Source organism: Nematostella vectensis, chromosome 9 (assembly GCF_932526225.1).
Source record: "Nematostella vectensis chromosome 9, jaNemVect1.1, whole genome shotgun sequence".
In the NCBI taxonomy this organism is placed as follows: domain Eukaryota; kingdom Metazoa; phylum Cnidaria; class Anthozoa; order Actiniaria; family Edwardsiidae; genus Nematostella; species Nematostella vectensis.
In genome coordinates, this window is record NC_064042.1 from 13,096,454 (window position 1) to 13,120,817 (window position 24,364).

Here is a 24,364-nt window from a genome sequence, read left to right on the forward strand (position 1 = left end):
ACCATCCACGCCAGATGGCAAAAAACTAGCTGAGATGCTGAGACGTATACTGTTGCAGTGCAGAAAGACTGATAAAAGTTCAGTGTAATTGTTTAAGAATTTATGAAACAAACCCTAAATAATGGTCCAAAAGCTTGATTGCCCCAAGTAAAAATATCTGGAAAACTTGGCCGACCAAACCTTGGCTGAAAACTGCAAAAATAAATAAAACCAACCTTTTGGCACTAACCGGTCTCGACCGGCACGGTTTCTCGAGATACCAAGCAATCACATTCCATTCGGAAAACTATTACAGCAAATTATTCTTTAAAAGAATCTAAATTGATCCTAATTGTCTACTTTACGTTAACAGACAAAGGCTGGGGGAGCTCCAGTTAGTCACAGGACGAGGACGACGGCCAGGGAAACGAGATCGACAAAGATGCCTTCTGCTTGACGATCAATTCAAATTTTATTGCAATGGAATAAGCAAAACGTTACAGATAAAATAAACTAAGGACAACATTGCTACATTGGCAAACGTAGTGGAAACTTTCATGTCCTCAATTGGCTGTGAAGATTCTTACGTCCTGCTTAGGTGGAAAACGGCTAAAATGTCTTCAGTCAGAACGCATATCCACGTGCCGCTATTGAATTCTGGATCAAAATTGCAGTCGTCTTCCACATTGTCGTCGTCGTTGCTTTAGTGTCCCTAGTCCTCGATTTTCTCAGCCTGTATCACACGTCCACGGCGTCGTCGTTGTTATTAAATGAACACAAACGCAGGCTCAAACAAATAGCGTTCACACAACCCGACCGAAAGCGAGTAAAAAGGTTGTCCTTAGGTACGATATCTATAAAATACACTGGAAACAATATGCAACTTTATAAGTTCCCTCGCGCTATTGCCATGGGTAACAATAGCGACCTGGCTTCCCATCACCTATAAAACGTTCACAAACGCAGGCTTAAACATATAGCGATCACACAACCCGACCGAAAGCGAATAACAAGCCCCTAGGTAAGACATCTAAAACTATATTAGAACTATTCTAGTTCCCTCGCGCCATTGCCAGGTAACCATAGCGACCATCAAATGTCATATTGTATCCCATCGGCAGACACACTGGTTTCGTAGGCGTCCCAAACCTATTGATCGTACTTGCAGTGAAGTCCTTATTCGCGGGTTTTATCACGACCGCATTGCTTGAGCCCACAGATGGGTCTTCGTCGTAGTAGTTAAATGGCCGAATAAAGAATCCTGCCGCATTCGCGGGGGTTGCAGTCGTCGGGATGTCTTCGGAATGAGGTACATGCATCACGCCAGTGGTTACCCAGGCAACCAAATCTTGATTAACTATATCCTCGTCGTCACGTACGAAGTCTCGGAAATCGATATGGGGTGTCGAGGGCGCGTTTTGGTTGTACAAGGAGGTACTGGAAAGTTCACTTTCCTTTTGTCTGTTGAAAAGGAGAGCAAAAAGCAGTTACTAACAGGCCATAGCTTGTTAGGTAAACTCGCCTCATTTAAGATTTAAAAAAAGTTATGGTTATCTTTTTTGCACAGCGACTAGACCACCCATTTGTTAAAATTGACTAAACAAAAACCGGTCCCTCTAAATCGGTGTAGCTGGTTTACCTGGTGACAGCAAGCTGATAAAGAGACCAACTAATCATCGGAATCATGCCAAAGTCTTCCGGGTAGAGCTGCTTCATGATGCCATGATGCTGGATCCTGTACCCCTTCTTGACCCCCATCTTATTTTTCTTTCCCTCGTTGAAAAAGTTGAGATACTTGGGCGTGTCAAAATTGAACTTGTACAGGGCTTCCTGCTCCGTTTTCTTGACGCTCGGTTTGAGAACTTTCCTGAACAAATGTGGTGGGTAGTCAGGCAAGAAGCGGTTGGTAGTGTTCTCAATGCCTATTTCAATCGTCTCGTATGAGTTGGCAGTTCCCTGTAATAGGGGGAAATCAACGATAAGTTAGTCGATGATGCCAGTGTAGGTGGCGCCGGCAGTGTATGTGTTATGATATCAGGGGCCGCAGAGGGTGTGCAGAGCCCTGGGCTCTGGGGGCACGTGCCCCTACAATATTTTCAAAAACAAATTAAGAAAATGACCAGTAGGGGGCGTAGCTGGATGTGACCCCGATGTTTTCTCGATGTTTCTGTATCGTGCCCCCAACCAATAACTCGAGGCCTCCCATGGCTATGAGTTGTAATAAGGTTAGCCCCTTCCGGCCCTCCCTACTATGGTTAGTAAGTGGGTAGTTTGAGTTATTCTCGTTTTGAGTTCAATTGATCCAAAGGTCCTTATCCCAGGGAAATCGAGTTTTTAGTTATCCAAGTCCCAGTTCTATTACAGACACTATCAGTGCGGTAGTCCCACGCTAACCTCTACATCCAAGTCGACCTTATAGTGGAGCAGGTGGTCGTGTGTTGTACTGGTCAGGTGGTTGGTGTGGATGGGGTAGCCGTAGGGTGACACATCAGACGTGTAGAACGACCCAAAGACGAAACCGGAAGCTGACATTTTGACCTCAATGACGCCATTTTGGTAAAAAATGGCATCGTGAACGTAGTCATAGTTACCGACAGTTGCTATGGTGCGAAGGACAAGAACCTGAAAACGAGGCAAATCATGAGCCTTTGCACTCTTACAGACACACTTCATTGGCTATCCAATATCGGAATAACAAATTTTTGTATATATCTACTCACGTACTATCAGGAATCTCGCAATTTGATTGGCTACCATACTCTATTGAGCCATAGATAGTGAGAAGCGAAAAAGCGGCGACAAAAGCGGTTATCTATTACTGAGAATTATTAAAACCTTCATTTATTTGAAGGTAGCTTTATACTAAAATAATTCCTAAAATAATGCACCTTGTTGACTATCTTATAGAAAACTCGAACATCTGGCTACTCAACATCTGATTGACAACTGATAGACACACCTGATTGGTCATTCCGCCGTAGAATCGGTACGCACTTGAAAAGTCATTTGCGTAATGTCGTCTCAGCGGGATACCTGAGTTTAACTCAAACAAACATGCTGCATTCTTGATAGTATATGGACCGGAAGTGTCCGCCATATGGACGACGTCAAAAAACGTGGCTGTACCCGGGCAGTCGACGCCTAAATAAATAGGGATAGGTTTATTAAGCACTCTTGAGAAAGAATTCAAATCACATCTTCGGCAAAACCAAGAAAATACTATGCTTGCCTTCATGGATTCACCACCAGGTCACATCCCTCAAATGGCCATCCTATTCTTCCTAATCCACCTCTTTATAATTGTATATTATCCTCGTTATTTTGGCTCTCTTCAGAAACATCTTTATCATCCCTATCCTTCTCCTTCCTTCTCACATCATAGTCATCATCTATAATTGATTTTATCACATTACGACAATATTTTGTATCATTCAAATCACGACTTTCGACCTTCTTATTCAAGAGCCCTAACACCTTACAACACTTATATAGGTGCTAACACCTTTTAGCCTCAGGTAAACCCTAGGGCCCCATCTACATGTGATCCATAAATAAAAACACAATTATTGACCAAACCACACCCTTCACAACCCCCCACTGCCTTACCGTCTACACGCACTTAAAAGTCAGCCACTGACCAGATCCATCCTTACCTGGAACCAGATCATGATTGTTGCTTCCTGTGAACCAGTTACTATCCACAAAGTTGTTACTTCCCTGAACCGGCGAGAATCCAGTGTATGTGGCGATAGCTTCTTGTAGGCTCAACTCATAAATAATCCGCGTCCCGTTGAATCGGATGTCATAAATTTGGAACCCTTTGAGGGTATCAATGCGGAAGTCAAAAGCCCAGTTCATGTATTCCACGTGATGACCCCGTACTTCATATCGCTTACCATCCGGCTCGTACAGCTCTGGACCGCGCATTGGCTTGGAAGGCTGGGGCCGACCACGACGCTCGTAGGAGGAAAAGAGTGTGTCAGTGTCAGGGATCTTGGTTTTGTTTAAAGTATCAGCATTATATGCTACCAAGAGTGCATCTAGGGAATCGAACAGCTGTCCATTGTAGTAGACTTTTCCGACGCTCCATTTAGAGGTATCAGAGCCTGCGTGATCAATATAAATTTCGAAGGGCAGTGGGTATACGAACAATGGAGGGTGATCGCGGTGGAAGGCATACCAAGCACCACGGGTTTTGTTTGTGTAACCCACGGGAGCAGAGAACTGCATAGTAAGGCAGCGATCCGTGCAATTGTGATAGGAGTAGCCGTCAAAGCTCTCTGTCAACAAACGGTAAGCCTTACGTGAAACATTCTTCCAAATATGACTTAGGGCTCTAATCTCTACTGATAAGAAAGGTCGGGAGTCGAAAGCAATCGGATACGATCGGCCAGGGATCACCCTTAGGCGATGGCTAGTCGGTTTCGATACAGGCCCAACGATATATTCTTCAACTATAGGGGGCTTTGCTGCTCCTTTAAATATTACCACAAGTGCTTCTCGTTCCGGTTTGGCTTGATTTTTGTCAAGATATCTTAAAGCGGCTGCTTTAGAAGGCGGCTGAAATTGTATCATTGCAATAAAGTTTAAGTCTACTTTGGCTTTAAATTGTGCGACATGTATCGGTGTTAGTCCAAGTTCTTCTATCCCTAGCATGTAGTCTCGTACCGCTTTGTGTTCGTCCTCTAGTAGGTCCTCAAACAGCCCTCGCTCTGACGAACTCGTGGACTCCCGTGACATCCCTTCAGCACATTGTGGTGTAACTTTATCAGATGTGCGTACTGGCCTTTGGTCGTTCCCACGAGTTGCTACTACAATGAGTGCAATAAGTAACGCCAAACATAGCAGAAGTAGAATCAAAGACAAATATTTCCAGAGTCTCGAAGAACTAGAGGTGAATGTTGTCGTTTTTGCATGAGTAGAATCTCCCTGCCTGTGAAGTGCAACCTCTTCTTCGGTTTCTTGTGAGGTCATGGTCCTTATCGATATAGTACAAATAAGGCGTTCTAGTGTGAGAAACACAAACAATTCTTCTAAGGCTATTGATGAAAGGATGATATCTCTTAGCCGCTGAATTATAATCACTGTTTTTTGTTTTGTCTGCGTAGGGAGCCAAGGCATGTGACTTGCTTTATCTGGAGTTAGCATGTGAATTGTATTGAAAACAAAAGAAAGGAATTCAAAGATAATTGCATAATCAATGTCAAGCCCTAGGGTGGGGGGGGGGGGGGGGGGGTTGTTAGGCTAAATTCTGATAATAAACCCTCTAATTTGACTGAAATGTGAAACAATACCAGAAGACTGGGCCAGGGGTCATATTGTAAAACTTCCCAAGAAAGGAAGCCTCGACACCTGTGACAACTGGCGAGGCATAACACTACTATCTATACCATCTAATGTGTACTTTCGTATCCTTCTTCTAAGAATAGACCCGGCAATTGACTCCAGACTGAGGGAAGAACAGGCCGGATTCAGAAAGGGAAGAGGCTGCATAGACCCGATTTTTGCTCTAAGAAACATCGAACAATGTTTAGAATGGAACTTTCCACTTTACATCAATTTCATTGACTTTAAGAAAGCTTTCGATAGTCTGCATCGCGTCCATCTTTGGAAGATCGTTAGGTCCTGTGGGGATCCCAAATTGGCGACCTTGACAGAGTTGTTCTACCAACATTTTGAATGCAGCGTCATAGTCAGCGGAAATTTATCGGAGTGGTTCCCTGTGCAATCTGGTGTGAGACAAGGCTCCATCATCTCGCCTGTGCTCTTTCTTCTTTCTATTGACTGGATCATGCGCAATACAAAATCGGACAAACCAAGAGGCATGATATTGACGCTGTTGTCTCAGTTAGAAGACCTGGACTTTGCAGATGATCTAGCTGTTCTCTCATCCAGCCCTCAACATACAATACAATACACTACACTACACTACACTACACTACACTACACTACACTACACTACACTACACTACACTACACTACACTACACTACACTACACTACACTACACTACACTACACTACACTACACTACACTACACTACACTACACTACACTACACTACACTACACTACACTACACTACACTACACTACACTACACTACACTACACTACACTACACTACACTACACTACACTACACTACACTACACTACACTACACTACACTACACTACACTACACTACACTACACTACACTACACTACACTACACTACACTACACTACACTACACTACACTACACTACACTACACTACACTACACTACACTACACTACACTACACTACACTACACTACACTACACTACACTACACTACACTACACTACACTACACTACACTACACTACACTACACTACACTACACTACACTACACTACACTACACTACACTACACTACACTACACTACACTACAATACAATAAACTTTATTTAACGAGGGTTTCATATTAACCTTTTACAGTTTTATAATATATGGCCCTGTAAAATAAGACAGAAAAGGCTAAACAGCTTTGCCAAAAAGATCGGACTTAACATCAGCACAGTCAAGACACAGATCACGTTCATTCATGGCACATCAACTGCGCCTCCAGCAGTCAATACAATACAGCCATCAGTCAATCAACACAAAGACCAAGAATTTGCAACACAGAGCTTGTTACGAGCCAGAAGCACAACCCATTATATGCGTGCTCTAGATTATGGACTACATTATTTCCGAAAAAGTGACCGGTAGCGGACACGGGGCTGTAGACTAGTCCTATTAGAAAGGTCACTGGCGGCCACGCTACATATCAGTGGGTTTTTTGGCAAGTGCCTAAGATGTCTCAAAGGGTATCTCACCCAGCCGCTATGACGAATGTGTTTCCCACGATGTTGAACGGCGCAATAACGATTATAAGAATCCCTGTCACAAAATTCAATGACGGATAATGTTTGTTGAAGGTAACACGAGCGATTACTGCTCCGTGTGTGCTGCTTTCGTCCCATAAACTAAAGTCTTTTGTTAATAGCCTCCATCTTTAAATGATGTTGTAACTTACGCTTTGGTTTGTTACCTTAATGGCTGTTCCGGCTTCTCCTTTAAAATATCCATTGATTCCGATTTTTCAGCCAATATACTTGATTGAACTGATAACAATTCACGTGAGGTTCAGTCGAAGTTTTGTTATTAGAATCGAATGCGTAATATGGTTTCTTTAACCTTGCGTTTATTGTGTTTTCCATTTCGTTTGTTCTTGTGCTTTTTTTTTCTTACATGTCACTTAAGCCGCTAGATGATTCAGCATTTCTTTTAAGGGCACCTCCTTCTGTTAGCAAGACAATATCGCCTAACAGAGGTCTGCTTTAGAGGGAGTTTGCCCTGCAAACGTTAATGAGTTTTCACCGCTTTTCCTTCTTCAAATGCTCTTTTCGCGCTTCCGCTTTTACCTCTTATCATATATATAATGATTATGCAATTCTTCTAATTGTTATAATCCCCACACATGTAATCAAATTAGCTTCCTGCAAGGGCTTTAAAGTAAATACTAAATGTGGTTATAAACAGTGATAATTACTTTTCTATTTCTCAGTTTGAGAACGTACAACAGAGTATGTTTTATGTTTCATAAATTCACTTCTTTTGCAGCACCGCCAGGGTAGTATTCCTTTTACTTATATATAAACATATTTAGTCGTGACCATTAACTGTGAAAATACGAATTATTTTATTTAATTTTGGCAAACGTGCTAAGCGGTTCATGACAGCGGAAAGTTCAAGTGACATTTGTCGCATGACCCTCGAATATAGATCTACCTAGCGTCAAACAAAACACCGACATGTCTTAGTAGCTTCATTTTTTTTTTATATAAAATTCGCCGATGTAATCTTACCAAGCAGATTCAGTTGAAAAACTTATCGAAATCATAATCTTAACGAATCTTCAAATTCCATAAAAAAATTAAAGTAAGCTAAAGCGGATGGTCTTTTTTCAAACGCGAAGCACGGTCAGAAATCAAATTGTTTTTTGTGTGAATGTTTCTCGCGATCGATCGAATCTAATACCAATACTGATTCCTAAAACAAATTCATAAAGAATTAACGATATGATTTTTACAGACCTTGTAATTTCCGTTCAAGAACCCAAACATCCAAGATCCACCATCCACGCCAGATGGCAAAAAACTAGCTATACTGTTGCACTGCAGAAAGACTGATAAAAGTTCAGTGTAATTGTTTAAGGATTTATGAAACGAACCCTAAATAATGGTCCAAAAGCTTGATTGCCCCAAGTAAAAATATCTGGAAAACTTGGCCGACCAAACCTTGGCTGAAAACTGCAAAAATAAATAAAACCAACCTTTTGGCACTAACCGGTCTCGACCGGTTTCTCGAGATACCAAGCAATCACATTCCATTCGGAAAACTATTACAGCAAATTATTCTTTTAAAGAATCTAAATTGATCCTAATTGTCTACTTTACGTTAACAGACAAAGAGGCTGGGGGATAAACAGCTCCAGTTAGTCACAGGACGAGGACGACGGCCAGGAAAACGAGATCGACAAAGATGCCTTCTGATTGACGATCAATTCAAATTTTATTGCAATGGAATAAGCAAAACGTTACAGTAAGAGACAGATAAAATAAACTAAGGACAACATTGCTACATTGGCAAACGTAGTGGAAACTTTCATGTCCTCAATTGGTTGTGAAGATTCTTACGTCCTGCTTAGGTGGAAAACGGCTAAAATGTCTTCAGTCAGAACGCATATCCACGTGCCGCTATTGAGTTCTGGATCAAAATTGCAGTCGTCTTCCACATTGTCGTCTAGTGTCCCTAGTCCTCGATTTTCTCAGCCTGTATCACACGTCCACGGTGTCGTCGTTGTTATTAAACGAACGCAAACGCAGGCTCAAACAAATAGCGTTCACACAACCCGACCGAAAGCGAGTAAAAAGGTTGTCCTTAGGTACGATATCTATAGAATACACTGGAAACAATATGCAACTTTATAAGTTCCCTCGCGCTATTGCCATGGGTAACAATAGCGACCTGGCTTCCCATCACCTATAAAACGTTCACAAACGCAGGCTTAAACATATAGCGATCACACAACCCGACCGAAAGCGAATAACAAGCCCCTAGGTAAGACATCTAAAACTATATTAGAACTATTCTAGTTCCCTCGCGCCATTGCCAGGTAACCATAGCGACCATCAAATGTCATATTGTATCCCATCGGCAGACACACTGGCTTCGTAGGCGTCCCAAACCTATTGATCGTACTTGCAGTGAAGTCCTTATTCGCAGGTTTTATCACGACCGCATTGCTTGAGCCCACAGATGGGTCTTCGTCGTAGTAGTTGAATGGCCGAATAAAAAAACCTGCCGCATTCGCGGGGGTTGCAGTCGTCGGGATGTCTTCGGAATGAGGTACATGCATCACGCCAGTGGTTACCCAGGCAACCAAATCTTGATTAACTATATCCTCGTCGTCACGTACGAAGTCTCGGAAATCGATATGGGGTGTCGAGGGCGCGTTTTGGTTGTACAAGGAGGTACTGGAAGGTTCACTATCCTTTTGTCTGTTGAAAAGGAGAGCAAAAAGTAGTTACTAACAGGCCATAGCTTGTTAGGTAAACTCGCCTCATTTAAGATTTAAAAAAAGTTATGGTTATCTTTTTTGCACAGCGACTAGACCACCCATTTGTTAAAATTGACTAAACAAAAACCGGTCCCTCTAAATCGGTGTAGCTGGTTTACCTGGTGACAGCAAGCTGATAAAGAGACCAACTAATCATCGGAATCATGCCAAAGTCTTCCGGGTAGAGCTGCTTCATGATGCCATGATGCTGGATCCTGTACCCCTTCTTGACCCCCATCTTATTTTTCTTTCCCTCGTTGAAAAAGTTGAGATACTTGGGCGTGTCAAAATTGAACTTGTACAGGGCTTCCTGCTCCGTTTTCTTGACGCTCGGTTTGAGAACTTTCCTGAACAAATGTGGTGGGTAGTCAGGCATGAAGCGGTTGGTAGTGTTCTCAATGCCTATTTCAATCGTCTCGTATGAGTTGGCAGTTCCCTGTAATAGGGGGAAATCAATGAGAAGAAGTTAGTCGATGATGCCAGTGTAGGTGGCGCCGGCAGTGTATGTGTTATGATATCAGGGGCCAAGGGTGTGCAGAGCCCTGGGCTCTGGGGGCACGTGCCCCCCCCCCCCCTAATATATTCAACAAAAATATAAGAAAATGACCAGTAGGGGCGTAGCTGGATGTGACCCCGATGTTTTCTCGATGTTTCTGTATCGTGCCCCCAACCAATAATTCGAGGCCTCCCATGGCTATGAGTTGTAATAAGGTTAGCCCCTTCCGGCCCTCCCTACTATGGTTAGTAAGTGGGTAGTTTGAGTTATTCTCGTTTTGAGTTCAATTGAACCAAAGGTCCTTATCCCAGGGAAATCGAGTTTTTAGTTATCCAAGTCCCAGTTCTATTACAGACACGATCAGTGCGGTAGTCCCACGCTAACCTCTACATCCAAGTCGACCTTATAGTGGAGCAGGTGGTCGTGTGTTGTACTGGTCAGGTGGTTGGTGTGGATGGGGTAGCCATAGGGTGACACATCAGGCGTGTAGAACGACCCAAAGACGAAACCGGAAGCTGACATTTTGACCTCAATGACGCCATTTTGGTAAAAAATGGCATCGTGAACGTAGTCATAGTTACCGACAGTTGCTATGGTGCGAAGGACAAGAACCTGAAAACGAGGCAAATCATGAGCCTTTGCACTCTTACAGACACACTTCATTGGCTATCCAATATCGGAATAACAAATTTTTGTATATATCTACTCACGTACTATCAGGAATCTCGCAATTTGATTGGCTACCATACTCTATTGAGCCATAGATAGTGAGAAGCGAAAAAGCGGCGACAAAAGCGGTTATCTATTACTGAGAATTATTAAAACCTTCATTTATTTGAAGGTAGCTTTATACTTAAATAATTCCTAAAATAATGCACCTTGTTGACTATCTTATAGAAAACTCGAACATCTGGCTACTCAACATCTGATTGACAACTGATAGACACACCTGATTGGTCATTCCGCCGTAGAATCGGTACGCACTTGAAAAGTCATTTGCGTAATGTCGTCTCAGCGGAATACCTGAGTTTAACTCAAACAAACATGCTGCATTCTTGATAGTATATGGACCGGAAGTGTCCGCCATATGGACGACGTCAAAAAACGTGGCTGTACCCGGGCAGTCGACGCCTAAATAAATAGGGATAGGTTTATTAAGCACTCTTTAAAAAGAATTCAAATCACATCTTCGGCAAACCCAAGAAAATACTATGCTCGCCTTCATGGATTCACCACCAGGTCACATCCCTCAAATGGCCATCCTATTCTTCCTAATCCACCTCTTTATAATCATATATTAACCTCGTTAGTTTGGCTCTCTTCAGAAACATCTTTATCATCCCTATCCTTCTCCTTCCTTCTCACATCATAGTCATCATCTATAAATGATTTTATCACATTACGACAATATTTTGTATCATTCAAATCACGACTTTCGACCTTCTTATTCAAGAGCCCTAACACCTTACAGCACTTATATAGGTGTTAACACCTTTTAGCCTCAGGTAAACCCTAGGGCCCCATCTACATGTGCCCCATAAATAAAACACAATTATTGACCAAACCACACCCTTCACAACCCCCCACTGCCTTACCGTCTACACGCACTTAAAAGTCAGCCACTGACCAGATCCATCCTTACCTGGAACCAGATCATGATTGTTGCTTCCTGTGAACCAGTTACTATCCACAAAGTTGTTACTTCCCTGAACCGGCGAGAATCCAGTGTATGTGGCGATAGCTTCTTGTAGGCTCAACTCATAAATAATCCGCGTCCCGTTGAATCGGATGTCATAAATTTGGAACCCTTTGAGGGTATCAATGCGGAAGTCAAAAGCCCAGTTCATGTATTCCACGTGACGACCCCGTACTTCATATCGCTTACCATCCGGCTCGTACAGCTCTGGACCGCGCATTGGCTTGGAAGGCTGGGGCCGACCACGACGCTCGTAGGAGGAAAAGAGTGTGTCAGTGTCAGGGATCTTGGTTTTGTTTAAAGTATCAGCATCATATGCTACCAAAAGTGCGTCTAGGGAATCGAACAGCTGTCCATTGTAGTAGACTTTTCCGACGCTCCATTTAGAGGTATCTGAGCCTGCGTGATCAATATAAATTTCGAAGGGCAGTGGGTATACGAACAATGGAGGGTGATCGCGGTGGAATGCATACCAGGCACCACGGGTTTTGTTTGTGTAACCCACGGGAGCAGAGAACTGCACAGTAAGGCAGCGATCCGTGCAATTGTGATAGGAGTAGCCGTCAAAGCTCTCTGTCAACAAACGGTAAGCCTTACGTGAAACATTCTTCCAAATATGACTTAGGGCTCTAATCTCTACTGATAAGAAAGGTCGGGAGTCGAAAGCAATCGGATACGATCGGCCAGGGATCACCCTTAGGCGATGGCTAGTCGGTTTCGATACAGGCCCAACGATATATTCTTCAACTATAGGGGGCTTCGCTGCTCCTTTGAATATTACCACAAGTGCTTCTCGTTCCGGTTTGGCTTGATTTTTGTCAAGATATCTTAAAGCGGCTGCTTTAGAAGGCGGCTGAAACTGTATCATTGCAATAAAGTTTGAGTCTACTTTGGCTTTAAATTGTGCAACATGTATCGGTGTTAGTCCAAGCTCTTCAATCCCTAGCATGTAGTCTCGTACCGCTTTGTGTTCGTCCTCTAGTAGGTCCTCAAACAGCCCTCGCTCTGACGAACTCGTGGACTCCCGTGACATCCCTTCAGCACATTGTGGTGTAACTTTATCAGATGTGCTTACTGGCCTTTGGTCGTTCTCACGAGTTGCTACTACAATGAGTGCAATGAGTAACGCCAAACATAGCAGAAGTAGAATCAAAGACAAATATTTCCAGAGTCTCGGAGAACTAGAGGTGAATGTTGTCGTTTTTGCATGAGTAGAATCTCCCTGACCGTGAAGTGCAACCTCTTCTTCGGTTTCTTGTGAGGTCATGGTCCTTATCGATATAGTACAAATAAGGCGTTCTAGTGTGAGAAACACAAACAATTCTTCTAAGGCTATTGATGAAAGGATGATATCTCTTAGCCGCTGAATTATAATCACTGTTTTTTGTTTTGTCTGCGTAGGGAGCCAAGGCATGTGACTTGCTTTATCTGGAGTTAGCATGCGAATTGTATTGAAAACAAAAGAAAGGAATTCAAAGATAATTGCATAATCAATGTCAAGCCCTAGGGTGGGGGGGGGGTGGGGGGTTTGTTAGGCTAAATTCTGATAATAAACCGTCTAGTTTGACTGAAATGTGAAACAATACCAGAAGACTGGGCCAGGGGTCTTATTGTAAAACTTCCCAAGAAAGGAAGCCTCGACACCTGTGACAACTGGCGAGGCATAACACTACTATCTATACCATCTAATGTGTACTTTCGTATCCTTCTTCTAAGAATAGACCCGGCAATTGACTCCAGACTGAGGGAAGAACAGGCCGGATTCAGAAAGGGAAGAGGCTGCATAGACCCGATTTTTGCTCTAAGAAACATCATCGAACAATGTTTAGAATGGAACTTTCCACTTTACATCAATTTCATTGACTTTAAGAAAGCTTTCGATAGTCTGCATCGCGTCCATCTTTGGAAGATCGTTAGGTCCTATGGGGATCCCAAATTGGCGACCTTGACAGAGTTGTTCTACCAACATTTTGAATGCAGCGTCATAGTCAGCGGAAATTTATCGGAGTGGTTCCCTTGCAATCTGGTGTGAGACAAGGCTCCATCATCTCGCCTGTGCTCTTTCTTCTTTCTATTGACTGGATCATGCGCAATACAAAATCGGACAAACCAAGAGGCATGATATTGACGCTGTTGTCTCAGTTAGAAGACCTGGACTTTGCAGATGATCTAGCTGTTCTCTCATCCAGCCCTCAACATACACTACACTACACTACACTACACTACACTACACTACACTACACTACACTACACTACACTACACTACACTACACTACACTACACTACACTACACTACACTACACTACACTACACTACACTACACTACACTACACTACACTACACTACACTACACTACACTACACTACACTACACTACACTACACTACACTACACTACACTACACTACACTACACTACACTACACTACACTACACTACACTACACTACACTACACTACACTACACTACACTACACTACACTACACTACACTACACTACACTACACTACACTACACTACACTACACTACACTACACTACACTACACTACACTACACTACACTACACTACACTACACTACACTACACTACACTACAGTTTTATAATATATGGCCCTGCAAACTAAGACAGAAAAGGCTAAACAGCTTTGCCAAAAAGATCGGACTTAACATCAGCACAGTCAAGACACAGATCACGTTCATTTACGGCACATCAACTGCGCCTCCCATCACAGTCGATTCCATACCACTAAAAAGAGTTGAAGATTTCACCTACCTTGGTAGTATAGTTACCTTGGACAATCCCGCTGGAAAAGACATCACCGCACGTCTGGGCAAAGCTCCAGGCGCTTTTGCTGCACTACGTACAATCTGGAAGTCAAGGCAATACAGCTTGAAAACCAAGATACGGATTTACAACAGCAATGTGAAGTCAGTCCTCCTGTAAGGATCAGAGTGGTGAAGAGTGATTACGGCCGACATGAAGAAGCTAAACGTGTTCCATAACCGTTGTCTGAGAAGAATCTGCGGTATATTCTGGCCAAATGTCATCTCAAATGAGGAGCTTTACAAGAATACCAGTAGCAGCAGCTTGGTCAATCAGATCAGATACCGGCGCTTGAAATGGCTTGGTCATGTCCTCCGCATGGACCAACAGCGGATACCAAAGATTGACCTGCACTGGACACCAGCAGGAAGGCGGAAACCTGGTAGGCCAAAGACCACCTTGCGGAGAACCATTGCCTCTAAATTAAAAGATCTTGGCCTCAGTTGGGGACATGCACAGTACCTTGCCCGCAACCGTCGAGAATGGAGACGAACTATACTGGCCTTATGTCCCACCATGTACAGTATGATGAGGCCTAAGTAAGTAAAGTAAATAAGGAGGTTATTTTGCCTTTACTGCCATGAGCTACGGTAAACATATGTCCATGCATACTGGACAGCCATCAATCAAATTTTCAATTGTATTTCTATATTTTCTCAGCCTGCAGGCAGGTATGGATTGACTGCAGCATTTAGATTGATGAGCATTCCCATGACATAGTAGCACAGTACTAAAATATGGAACTGCGAGCGGCATGGAGAGCATGCGTAGAAAACAACTTGAGTCAAAGTCCACGGGACGAAACAAGTCTTAAAGACAGTCAGCACTGTCAAGATCGCTTGGGTCACCTTTCGCTCGCGCTCGAGGGCCAATCGGACAGTCGTCGCCGAGGATTCGAATCTCTGAACTCGCTTTGCTTGTCGGTGAACAAAGAACAATATGAAGGAATAAAATACTTGGATTATGAGTATAACCAGCATTATTTGTATAGTGAAACCAGGCCTAGAGCATATCGGGCACTTAGGAACCCCACCATTAATGCAAAAGCCACGGAGTAAAGCCATATCCCGACGTCTGCGAGTTTAGCGCGTCGTGGTGTCATTATAGTCGAGTACTTATTTGGACGCGCGACAGCCATCAGTCAATCAACACAAAGACCAAGAATGTGCAACACAGAGCTTGTTACGAGCCAGAAGCACAACCCATTATATGCGTGCTCTAGATTATGGACTACATTATTTCCGAAAAAGTGACCGGCAGCGGACACGGGGCTGTAGACTAGTCCTATTAGAAACGTCACTGGCGGCCACGCTACATATCAGTGGGTTTTTTGGCAAGTGCCTAAGATGTCTTAAAGGGTCTCTCACCCAGCCGCTATGACGAATGTGTTTCCCACGATGTTGAACGGCGCAATAACGATTATAAGAATCCCTGTCACAAAATTCAATGACGGATAATGTTTGTTGAAGGTAACACGAGCGATTACTGCTCCGTGTGTGCTGCTTTCGTCCCATAAACTAAAGTCTTTTGTTAATAGCCTCCATCTTTAAATGATGTTGTAACTTACGCTTTGGTTTGTTACCTTAATGGCTGGTCCGGCTTCTCCTTTAAAATATCCATTGATTCCGATTTTTCAGCCAATATACTTGATTGAACTGATAACAATTCACGTGAGGTTCAGTCGAAGTTTTGTTATTAGAATCGAATGCGTAATATGGTTTCTTTAACCTTGTGTTTTCCATTTCGTTTGTTCTTGTGCTTTTTTTTTTCTTACATGTCACTTAAGCCGCTAGATGATTCAGCATTTCTTTTAAGGGCACCTCCTTCTGTTAACAAGACAATATCGCCTAACAAAGGTCTGCTTTAGAGGGAGTTTGCCCTGCAAACGTAAATGAGTTTTCACCGCTATTCCTTCTTCAAATGCTCTTTTCGCGCTTCCGCTTTTACCTCTTATCATATATATAATGATTATGCAATTCTTCTAATTGTTATAATCCCCACACATGTAATCAAATTAGCTTCCTGCAAGGGCTTTAAAGTAAATACTAAATGTGGTTATAGACAGTGATAATTACTTTTCTATTTCTCAGTTTGAGAACGTACAACAGAGTATGTTTTGGAAAAAAAGATGCTAGAATTGTTTCATAAATTCACTTCTTTTGCAGCACCGCCAGGGTATTATTCCTTTTACTTATATATAAACATATTTAGTCGTGACCATTAACTGTGAAAATACGAATTATTTTATTTAATTTTTGCAAACGTGCTAAGCGGTTCATGACAGCGGAAAGTTCAAGTGACATTTGTCGCATGACCCTCGAATATAGATCTACCTAGCGTCAAACAAAACACCGACATGTCTTAGTAGCTTCAATTTTTTTAATAAAATTCGCCGATGTAATCTTACTAAGCAGATTCAGTTGAAAAACTTATCGAAATCATAATCTTAACGAATCTTCAAGTTCCATAAAAAATTAAAGTAAGCTAAAGCTGTTGGTCTTTTTTCAAACGCGAAGCACGGTCAGAAATCAAATTGTTTTTTGTGTGAATGTTTCTCGCGATCGATCGAATCTAATACCAATACCGATTTCTAAAACAAATTCATAAAGAATTAACGATATGATTTTTACAGACCTTGTAATTTCTGTTCAAGAACCCAAACATCCAAGATCCACCATCCACGCCAGATGGCAAAAAACTAGCTGAGATGCTGAGACGTATACTGTTGCACTGCAGAAAGACTGATAAAAGTTCAGTGTAATTGTTTAAGAATTTATGAAACAAACCCTAAATAATGGTCCAAAAGCTTGATTGCCCCAAGTAAAAATATCTGGAAAACTTGGCCGACCAAACCTTGGCTGAAAACTGCAAAAATAAATAAAACCAACCTTTTGGCACTAACCGGTCTCGACCGGCACGGTTTTTCGAGATACCAAGCAATCACATTCCATTCGGAAAACTATTACAGCAAATTATTCTTTAAAAGAATCTAAATTGATCCTAATTGTCTAGTTTACGTTAACAGACAAAGGCTGGGGAATAAACAGCTCCAGTTAGTCACAGGACGAGGACGACGGCCAGGGAAACGAGATCGACAAAGATGCCTTCTGCTTGACGATCAATTCAAATTTTATTGCAATGGAATAAGCAAAACGTTACAGATAAAATAAACTAAGGACAACATTGCTACATTGGCAAACGTAGTGGAAACTTTCATGTCCTCAATTGGCTGTGAAGATTCTTACGTCCTGCTTAGGTGGAAAACGGCTAAAATGTCTTCAGTCAGAACGCATATCCACGTGCCGCTATTGAGTTCTGGATCAAAATTGCAGTCGTCTTCCACATTGTCGTCGTCGTTGCTTTAGTGTCCCTAGTCCTCGATTTTCTCAGCCTGTATCACACGTCCACGGCGTCGTCGTTGTTATTAAACGAACACAAACGCAGGCTCAAACAAATAGCGTTCACACAACCCGACCGAAAGCGAGTAAAAAGGTTGTCCTTAGGTACGATATCTATAGAATACACTGGAAACAATATGCAACTTTATAAGTTCCCTCGCGCTATTGCCATAGGTAACAATAGCGACCTGGCTTCCCATCACCTAAAAAACATTCACAAACGCTGGCTTAAACATATAGCGATCACACAACCCGACCGAAAGCGAATAACAAGCCCCTAGGTAAGATATCTAAAACTATATTAGAACTATTCTAGTTCCCTCGCGCCATTGCCAGGTAACCATAGCGACCATCAAATGTCATATTGTATCCCATCGGCAGACACACTGGCTTTGTAGGCGTCCCAAACCTATTGATCGTACTTGCAGTGAAGTCCTTATTCGCGGGTTTTATCACGATCGCATTGCTTGAGCCCACAGATGGGTCTTCGTCATAGTAGTTGAATGGCCGAATAAAGAATCCTGCCGCATTCGCGGGGGTTGCAGTCGTCGGGATGTCTTCGGAATGAGGTACATGCATCACGCCAGTGGTTACCCAGGCAACCAAATCTTGATTAACTATATCCTCGTCGTCACGTACGAAGTCTCGGAAATCAACATGGGGTGTCGAGGGCGCATTTTGGTTGTACAAGGAGGTACTGGAAGGTTCACTATCCTTTTGTCTGTTGAAAAGGAGAGCAAAAAGCAGTTACTAACAGGACATAGCTTGTTAGGTAAACTCACCGACTAGACCACCCATTTGTTAAAATTGACTTAGCAAGAACCGGACCCTCTAAATCGGTGTAGCTGGTTTTACCTGGTGACGGCAAGCTGATAAAGAGACCAACTAATCATCGGAATCATGCCAAAGTCTTCTGGGTAGAGCTGCTTCATGATGCCATGATGTTGGATCCTGTACCCCTTCTTGACGCCCATCTTATTTTTCTTTCCCTCGTTGAAAAAGTTGAGATACTTGGGCGTGTCAAAATTGAACTTGTACAGGGCTTCCTGCTCCGTTTTCTTGACGCTCGGTTTGAGAACTTTCCTGAACAAATGTGGTGGGTAGTCAGGCATGAAGCGGTTGGTAGTATTCTCAATGCCTATCTCAATCGTCTCGTATGAGTTGGCAGTTCCCTGTAATAGGGGGAAATCAACGAGAAGAAGTTCGTCGATGATGCCAGTGTAGGTGGCGCCGGCATTGTATGTGTTATGATATCAGGGGCCGCAGAGGGTGTGCAGAGCCCTGGGCTCTGGGGGCACGTGCCCCCCCATAATATATTCAACAAAAATATAAGAAAAAGACCAGTAGGGGGCGTAGCTGGATGTGACCCCGATGTTTTCTCAATGTTTCTGTATCGTGCCCCCATACAATAATTCGAGGCCTCCCATGGCTATGAGTTGTAATAAGGTTAGCCCCTTCCGGCCCTCCCTACTATGGTTAGTAAGTGGGTAGTTTGAGTTATTCTCGTTTTGAGTTCAATTGATCCAAAGGTCCTTATCCCAGGGAAATCGAGTTTTTAGTTATCCAAGTCCCAGTTCTATTACAGACACGATCAGTGCGGTAGTCCCAGGCTAACCTCTACATCCAAGTCGACCTTATAGTGGAGCAGGTGGTCGTGTGTTGTACTGGTCAGGTGGTTGGTGTGGATGGGGTAGCCATAGGGTGACACATCAGGCGTGTAGAACGACCCAAAGACGAAACCGGAAGCTGACATTTTGACCTCAATGACGCCATTTTGGTAAAAAATGGCATCGTGAACGTAGTCATAGTTACCGACAGTTGCTATGGTGCGAAGGACAAGAACCTGAAAACGAGGCAAACCATAAGCCTTTGCACTTTTACAGACACACTTCATTGGCTATCCAATATCGGAATAACAAATTTTTGTATATATCCACTCACGTACTATCAGGAATCTCGCAATTTGATTGGCTACCATACTCTATTAAGCCATAGATAGTGAGAAGCGAAAACGCGGCGACAAAAGCGGTTATCTATTACTGAGAATTATTAAAACCTTCATTTATTTGAAGGTAGCTTTATACTAAAATAATTCCTAAAATAATGAGCCTTGTTGACTATCTATTGACTCATAGAAAACTCGAACTCGTAGACTAATTGATAAATAGACACACCTGATTGGCTACTCAACATCTGTTTGACAACTGATAGACACACCTGATTGGTCATTCCGCCGTAGAATCGGTACGCACTTGAAAAGTCATTTGCGTAATGTCGTCTCAGCGGAATACCTGAGTTTAACTCAAACAAACATGCTGCATTCTTGATAGTGTATGGACCGGAAGTGTCCGCCATATGGACGACATCAAAAAACGTGGCTGTACCCGGGCAGTCGACGCCTAAATAAATAGGGATAGGTTTGTTAAGCACTCTTGAGAACGAAGTCAAATCACATCTTCGGCAAACCCAAGAAAATACTATGCTTGCCTTCATGGATTCACCACCAGGTCACATCCCTCAAATGGCCATCCTATTCTTCCTAATCCACCTCTTTATAATCGTATATTATCCTCGTTATTTTGGCTCTCTTCAGAAACATCTTTATCATCCCTATCCTTCTCACATCATAGTCGTCATCTATAATTGATTTTATCACATTACGACAATATTTTGTATCATTCAAATCACGACTTTCGACCTTCTTATTCAAGAGCCCTAACACCTTACAGCACTTATATAGGTGGTAACACGTTTTAGCCTCAGGTAAACCCTAGGGCCCCATCTACATGTGCCCCATAAATAAAAACACAATTATTGACCAAACCACACCCTTCACAACCCCCCACTGCCTTACCGTCTACACGCACTTAAAAGTCAGCCACTGACCAGACCCCATCCTTACCTGGAACCAGATCATGATTGTTGCTTCCTGTGAACCAGTTACTATCCACAAAGTTGTTACTTCCCTGAACCGGCGAGAATCCAGTGTATGTGGCGATAGCTTCTTGTAGGCTCAACTCATAAATAATCCGCGTCCCGTTGAATCGGATGTCATAAATTTGGAACCCTTTGAGGGTATCAATGCGGAAGTCAAAAGCCCAGTTCATGTATTCCACGTGACGACCCCGTACTTCATATCGCTTACCATCCGGCTCGTACAGCTCTGGACCGCGCATTGGCTTGGAAGGCTGGGGCCGACCACGACGCTCGTAGGAGGAAAAGAGTGTGTCAGTGTCAGGGATCTTGGTTTTGTTTAAAGTATCAGCATCATATGTTACCAAAAGTGCGTCTAGGGAATCGAACAGCTGTCCATTGTAGTAGACTTTTCCGACGCTCCATTTAGAGGTATCAGAGCCTGCGTGATCAATATAAATTTCGAAGGGCAGTGGGTATACGAACATTGGAGGGTGATCGCGGTGAAAGGCATACCAGGCACCACGGGTTTTGTTTGTGTAACCCATGGGAGCAGCGAACTGCACAGTAAGGCAGCGATCCGTGCAATTGTGATAGGAGTAGCCGTCAAAGCTCTCTGTCAACAAACGGTAAGCCTTACGTGACACATTCTTCCAAATATGACTTAGGGCTATGATCTCTACTGATAAGAAAGGTCGGGAGTCGAAAGCAATCGGATACGATCGGCCAGGGATCACCCTTAGGCGATGGCTAGTCGGTTTCGATACAGGCCCAACGATATATTCTTCAACTATAGGGGGCTTCGCTGCTCCTTTGAATATTACCACAAGTGCTTCTCGTTCCGGTTTGGCTTGATTTTTGTCAAGATATCTTAAAGCGGCTGCTTTAGAAGGCGGCTGAAACTGTATCATTGCAATAAAGTTTGAGTCTACTTTGGCTTTAAATTGTGCAACATGTATCGGTGTTAGTCCAAGCTCTTCAATCCCTAGCATGTAGTCTCGTACCGCTTTGTGTTCGTCCTCTAGTAGGTCCTCAAACAGCCCTCGCTCTGACGAACTCGTGGACTCCCGTGACATCCCTTCAGCACATTGTGGTGTAACTTTATCAGATGTGCTTACTGGCCTTTGGTCGTTCTCACGAGTTGCTACTACAATGAGTGCAATGAGTAACGCCAAACATAGCAGAAGTAGAATCAAAGACAAATATTTCCAGAGTCTCGATGAACTAGAGGTGAATGTTGTCATTTTTGCATGAGTAGAATCCCCCTGACCGTGAAGTGCAACCTCTTCTTCGGTTTCTTGTGAGGTCATAGGCCTTGTCAGTGTATAGTTCAAATTATAGTATAATCGAATTATTGAAGTGGCCGAGCTTGATTGATTGATTCGCTATTTACGCAAGGCGCTCTAGTGTGAGAAACACAAACAATCCTTGTGAGGCTATTGATGAAAGAATGATATCTCTGAGCCGCTGAATAATAATCGGTTTATTGTCTTGTTTTCGTAGGTTGCCAAGGCACGTGACATGCGCTTTATTTGGAATCAATATGTGAATTGTATTGAAAACAAGAAAGGAATTTTAAGGATAATTGTATAGTTTTCAATTCAATTATTTTATTTGGTACCTTTTTGTCTTTGATTCAAGGGTGTTACTCCAAATACATTCATATTTTAGAAAAAAAATTAGCAATTGGTTTTCAATTGTATTCCTATTTACAATAAATTCTCTATCGTCGTACTTTGGGAGCAACTTCAGAATACCCGTCCACTGTGGAGCCACGTTACTGCCGTGGTCCGCAGTGAAGCCATCTTTGCATATTTATAGAACAAGGCATCAAATAATAAGTCTAAATAATCTAAGTCACTGCTACCGTCGTCCGCGGTCCGTTGTGTAGCCTTCTGTGCATATTTATAGAACGAAGTATCAAATAATAAGTCTAAGTAATCTAAGTCATTGCTACCGTGGTCCGCGGTCCGCAGTCCGCAGTGAAAGGGACTGATTTTCGTGTAAGAATTTATGAGAGATAAGCTAAAAGCATTCCAGTCAAGGAATTCCTAGCCTCCCGCGCAGCCGTTCTTTGTGTCGGTCACGCAACGCTCCCATGCCCACTGGGAGCTTTGCGTGACCGACACAAAGAACGGCTGCGCGGGAGACTAAGGAATTCCTTTGTTTATTAAAATTGAGATAAGAGTCAAGAAAATACTAACTAGGTTACTTAAAATTCTACGAGTGTGATAATAATTATCTGTATATTAGCGATTATTTTACTCACCTAAGTTTGTTACGTTGTAGTGTTTATCAAACTGAGGTGGTTCATAACACATCCCTGTATCCGCAGTACTATTTGGAAGCAAAGAACACATCCCAATCATAAGATCCACAAAATAATCAGGAAGTCTGCTATTACATCGTTTCAAAAACTCGGAGCAAACTCTCCTGCATGGAAGAAAAGGCTTCGGGTCGCCATCTTTACAATTTGGTGCGAGAACAGCACAAGCGATTGTCTCTGAAACGCTTGCAACGGAACAGTTCTGCATTCGAGTAGTGACGAACTCTACAATGTTGCGTATCCATGTGGGGGGGGGGGGGGGACGTTCGGGGGTGCTCAATACCGCAATACCGCACAAAATTTCCGAAAATACCGCATTACCGCACAAAAAAATCGAGAATACCGCATACAGAAAATAGTCGTTCGTAAAACAAGCGTTATGGTACGAACTGTAGCGATTACTAAGCTCTAATAGTCACTCTGAATCGCAAACGTGATAAAACTTCGTAGAAAACTCGTGATGTTTGCCGTATATAAAGTAAAAAGTCGTAATAACCGAATACGTTCTTCCGTTCTGTCAAATCGGCATTTCGTCACGAGAAACAATAATATTCTTACCTTCGACATGCTGCTTGACTGCTTTGATAGGGTTTCCGTTGCGATAAGATATACTGGAGGTGAATATGTTTATTCGTGAAAGGGTGATTGTTTATAAATCAATGTCGACAATGTCAACTTTTTAGCACCGTCATAGTTTTCTTCAAGAATTTACGTTGTTGGATTCCTCTTATGATTGAGTCTCCGACCAGTAACAAAGCGCCCTTTGAAGGTCCATTTCTGCTCTGCTCTCGAGTTTAAGCTATTGACTTGTTTGGTACGTTCTTTTAGGTAAAGGTGGATTTCACATCTTCTATTTTTCCGTCGAAGTGACGCTTGGTGTCGGCCATTCCATGTTTCAATTTCTGCTTCCAGTCCTCTAGATCGAGGCTCTGTTAACCGATTTCGATCGAGTTTGTTGTGACTTGTTTCTCAATTTTACTATTGAACTCTCGTTGAGCTACTCGTAACGTGGATCATGGCCTCCAATTTCAGGTTTTTCTTCTCGTGGCATTCAACTTTTCTATTTTCGTTCGTCTGATTACTTTCTTGTCGTTGTTCTGCTGAGCATGTATAA

The 24,364-nt window shown here is 42.8% G+C and overlaps 3 protein-coding genes and 1 long non-coding RNA gene across 6 annotated transcripts; 1 reads left to right on the forward strand and 3 right to left on the reverse strand.

Moving 5' to 3' along the window:
- Window positions 1-432: 432 nt before the first annotated feature.
- LOC125572493 (amiloride-sensitive amine oxidase [copper-containing]-like) lies at window positions 433-5,200 on the reverse strand. Its single transcript, XM_048733026.1, has 5 exons — window positions 3,633-5,200; window positions 2,939-3,120; window positions 2,374-2,601; window positions 1,619-1,935; window positions 433-1,440 (listed from the first exon to the last, which is right to left on the reverse strand). Exons 1-5 carry the CDS (start codon window positions 5,125-5,127, stop codon window positions 1,032-1,034), a joined length of 2,631 nt encoding a protein of 876 aa, XP_048588983.1. The 5' UTR covers window positions 5,128-5,200; the 3' UTR covers window positions 433-1,031.
- A 3,333-nt stretch (window positions 5,201-8,533) lies between these two features.
- LOC5506432 (amiloride-sensitive amine oxidase [copper-containing]) lies at window positions 8,534-24,159 on the reverse strand. Of its 2 annotated transcripts, XM_048733024.1 has the most exons (7): window positions 23,809-24,159; window positions 14,580-15,148; window positions 11,739-13,091; window positions 11,046-11,227; window positions 10,481-10,708; window positions 9,720-10,036; window positions 8,534-9,541 (listed from the first exon to the last, which is right to left on the reverse strand). In XM_048733024.1, exons 3-7 carry the CDS (start codon window positions 13,057-13,059, stop codon window positions 9,133-9,135), a joined length of 2,457 nt encoding a protein of 818 aa, XP_048588981.1. In that variant the 5' UTR covers window positions 13,060-13,091; window positions 14,580-15,148; window positions 23,809-24,159; the 3' UTR covers window positions 8,534-9,132. The 2 variants fall into 2 exon arrangements, with proteins under 2 accessions (XP_048588981.1, XP_032230703.2); XM_032374812.2 differs by lacking the exons at window positions 14,580-15,148; window positions 23,809-24,159 and having other exon boundaries at window positions 11,739-14,072.
- Window positions 15,046-15,583, forward strand: LOC116614153. Its single transcript, XR_004294392.2, has 2 exons — window positions 15,046-15,152; window positions 15,274-15,583. It is a non-coding gene; the product is annotated as an uncharacterized LOC116614153 (long non-coding RNA).
- On the reverse strand, window positions 17,725-23,510 carry LOC116614151 (amiloride-sensitive amine oxidase [copper-containing]). 2 transcript variants are annotated; one of them, XM_048733027.1, is made up of 6 exons: window positions 23,194-23,510; window positions 20,914-22,327; window positions 20,229-20,410; window positions 19,627-19,854; window positions 18,867-19,183; window positions 17,725-18,732 (listed from the first exon to the last, which is right to left on the reverse strand). In XM_048733027.1, exons 2-6 carry the CDS (start codon window positions 22,232-22,234, stop codon window positions 18,324-18,326), a joined length of 2,457 nt encoding a protein of 818 aa, XP_048588984.1. In that variant the 5' UTR covers window positions 22,235-22,327; window positions 23,194-23,510; the 3' UTR covers window positions 17,725-18,323. The 2 variants fall into 2 exon arrangements, with proteins under 2 accessions (XP_048588984.1, XP_032230704.1); XM_032374813.2 differs by lacking the exon at window positions 23,194-23,510 and adding an exon at window positions 22,546-22,593.
- Window positions 24,160-24,364: the final 205 nt, after the last annotated feature.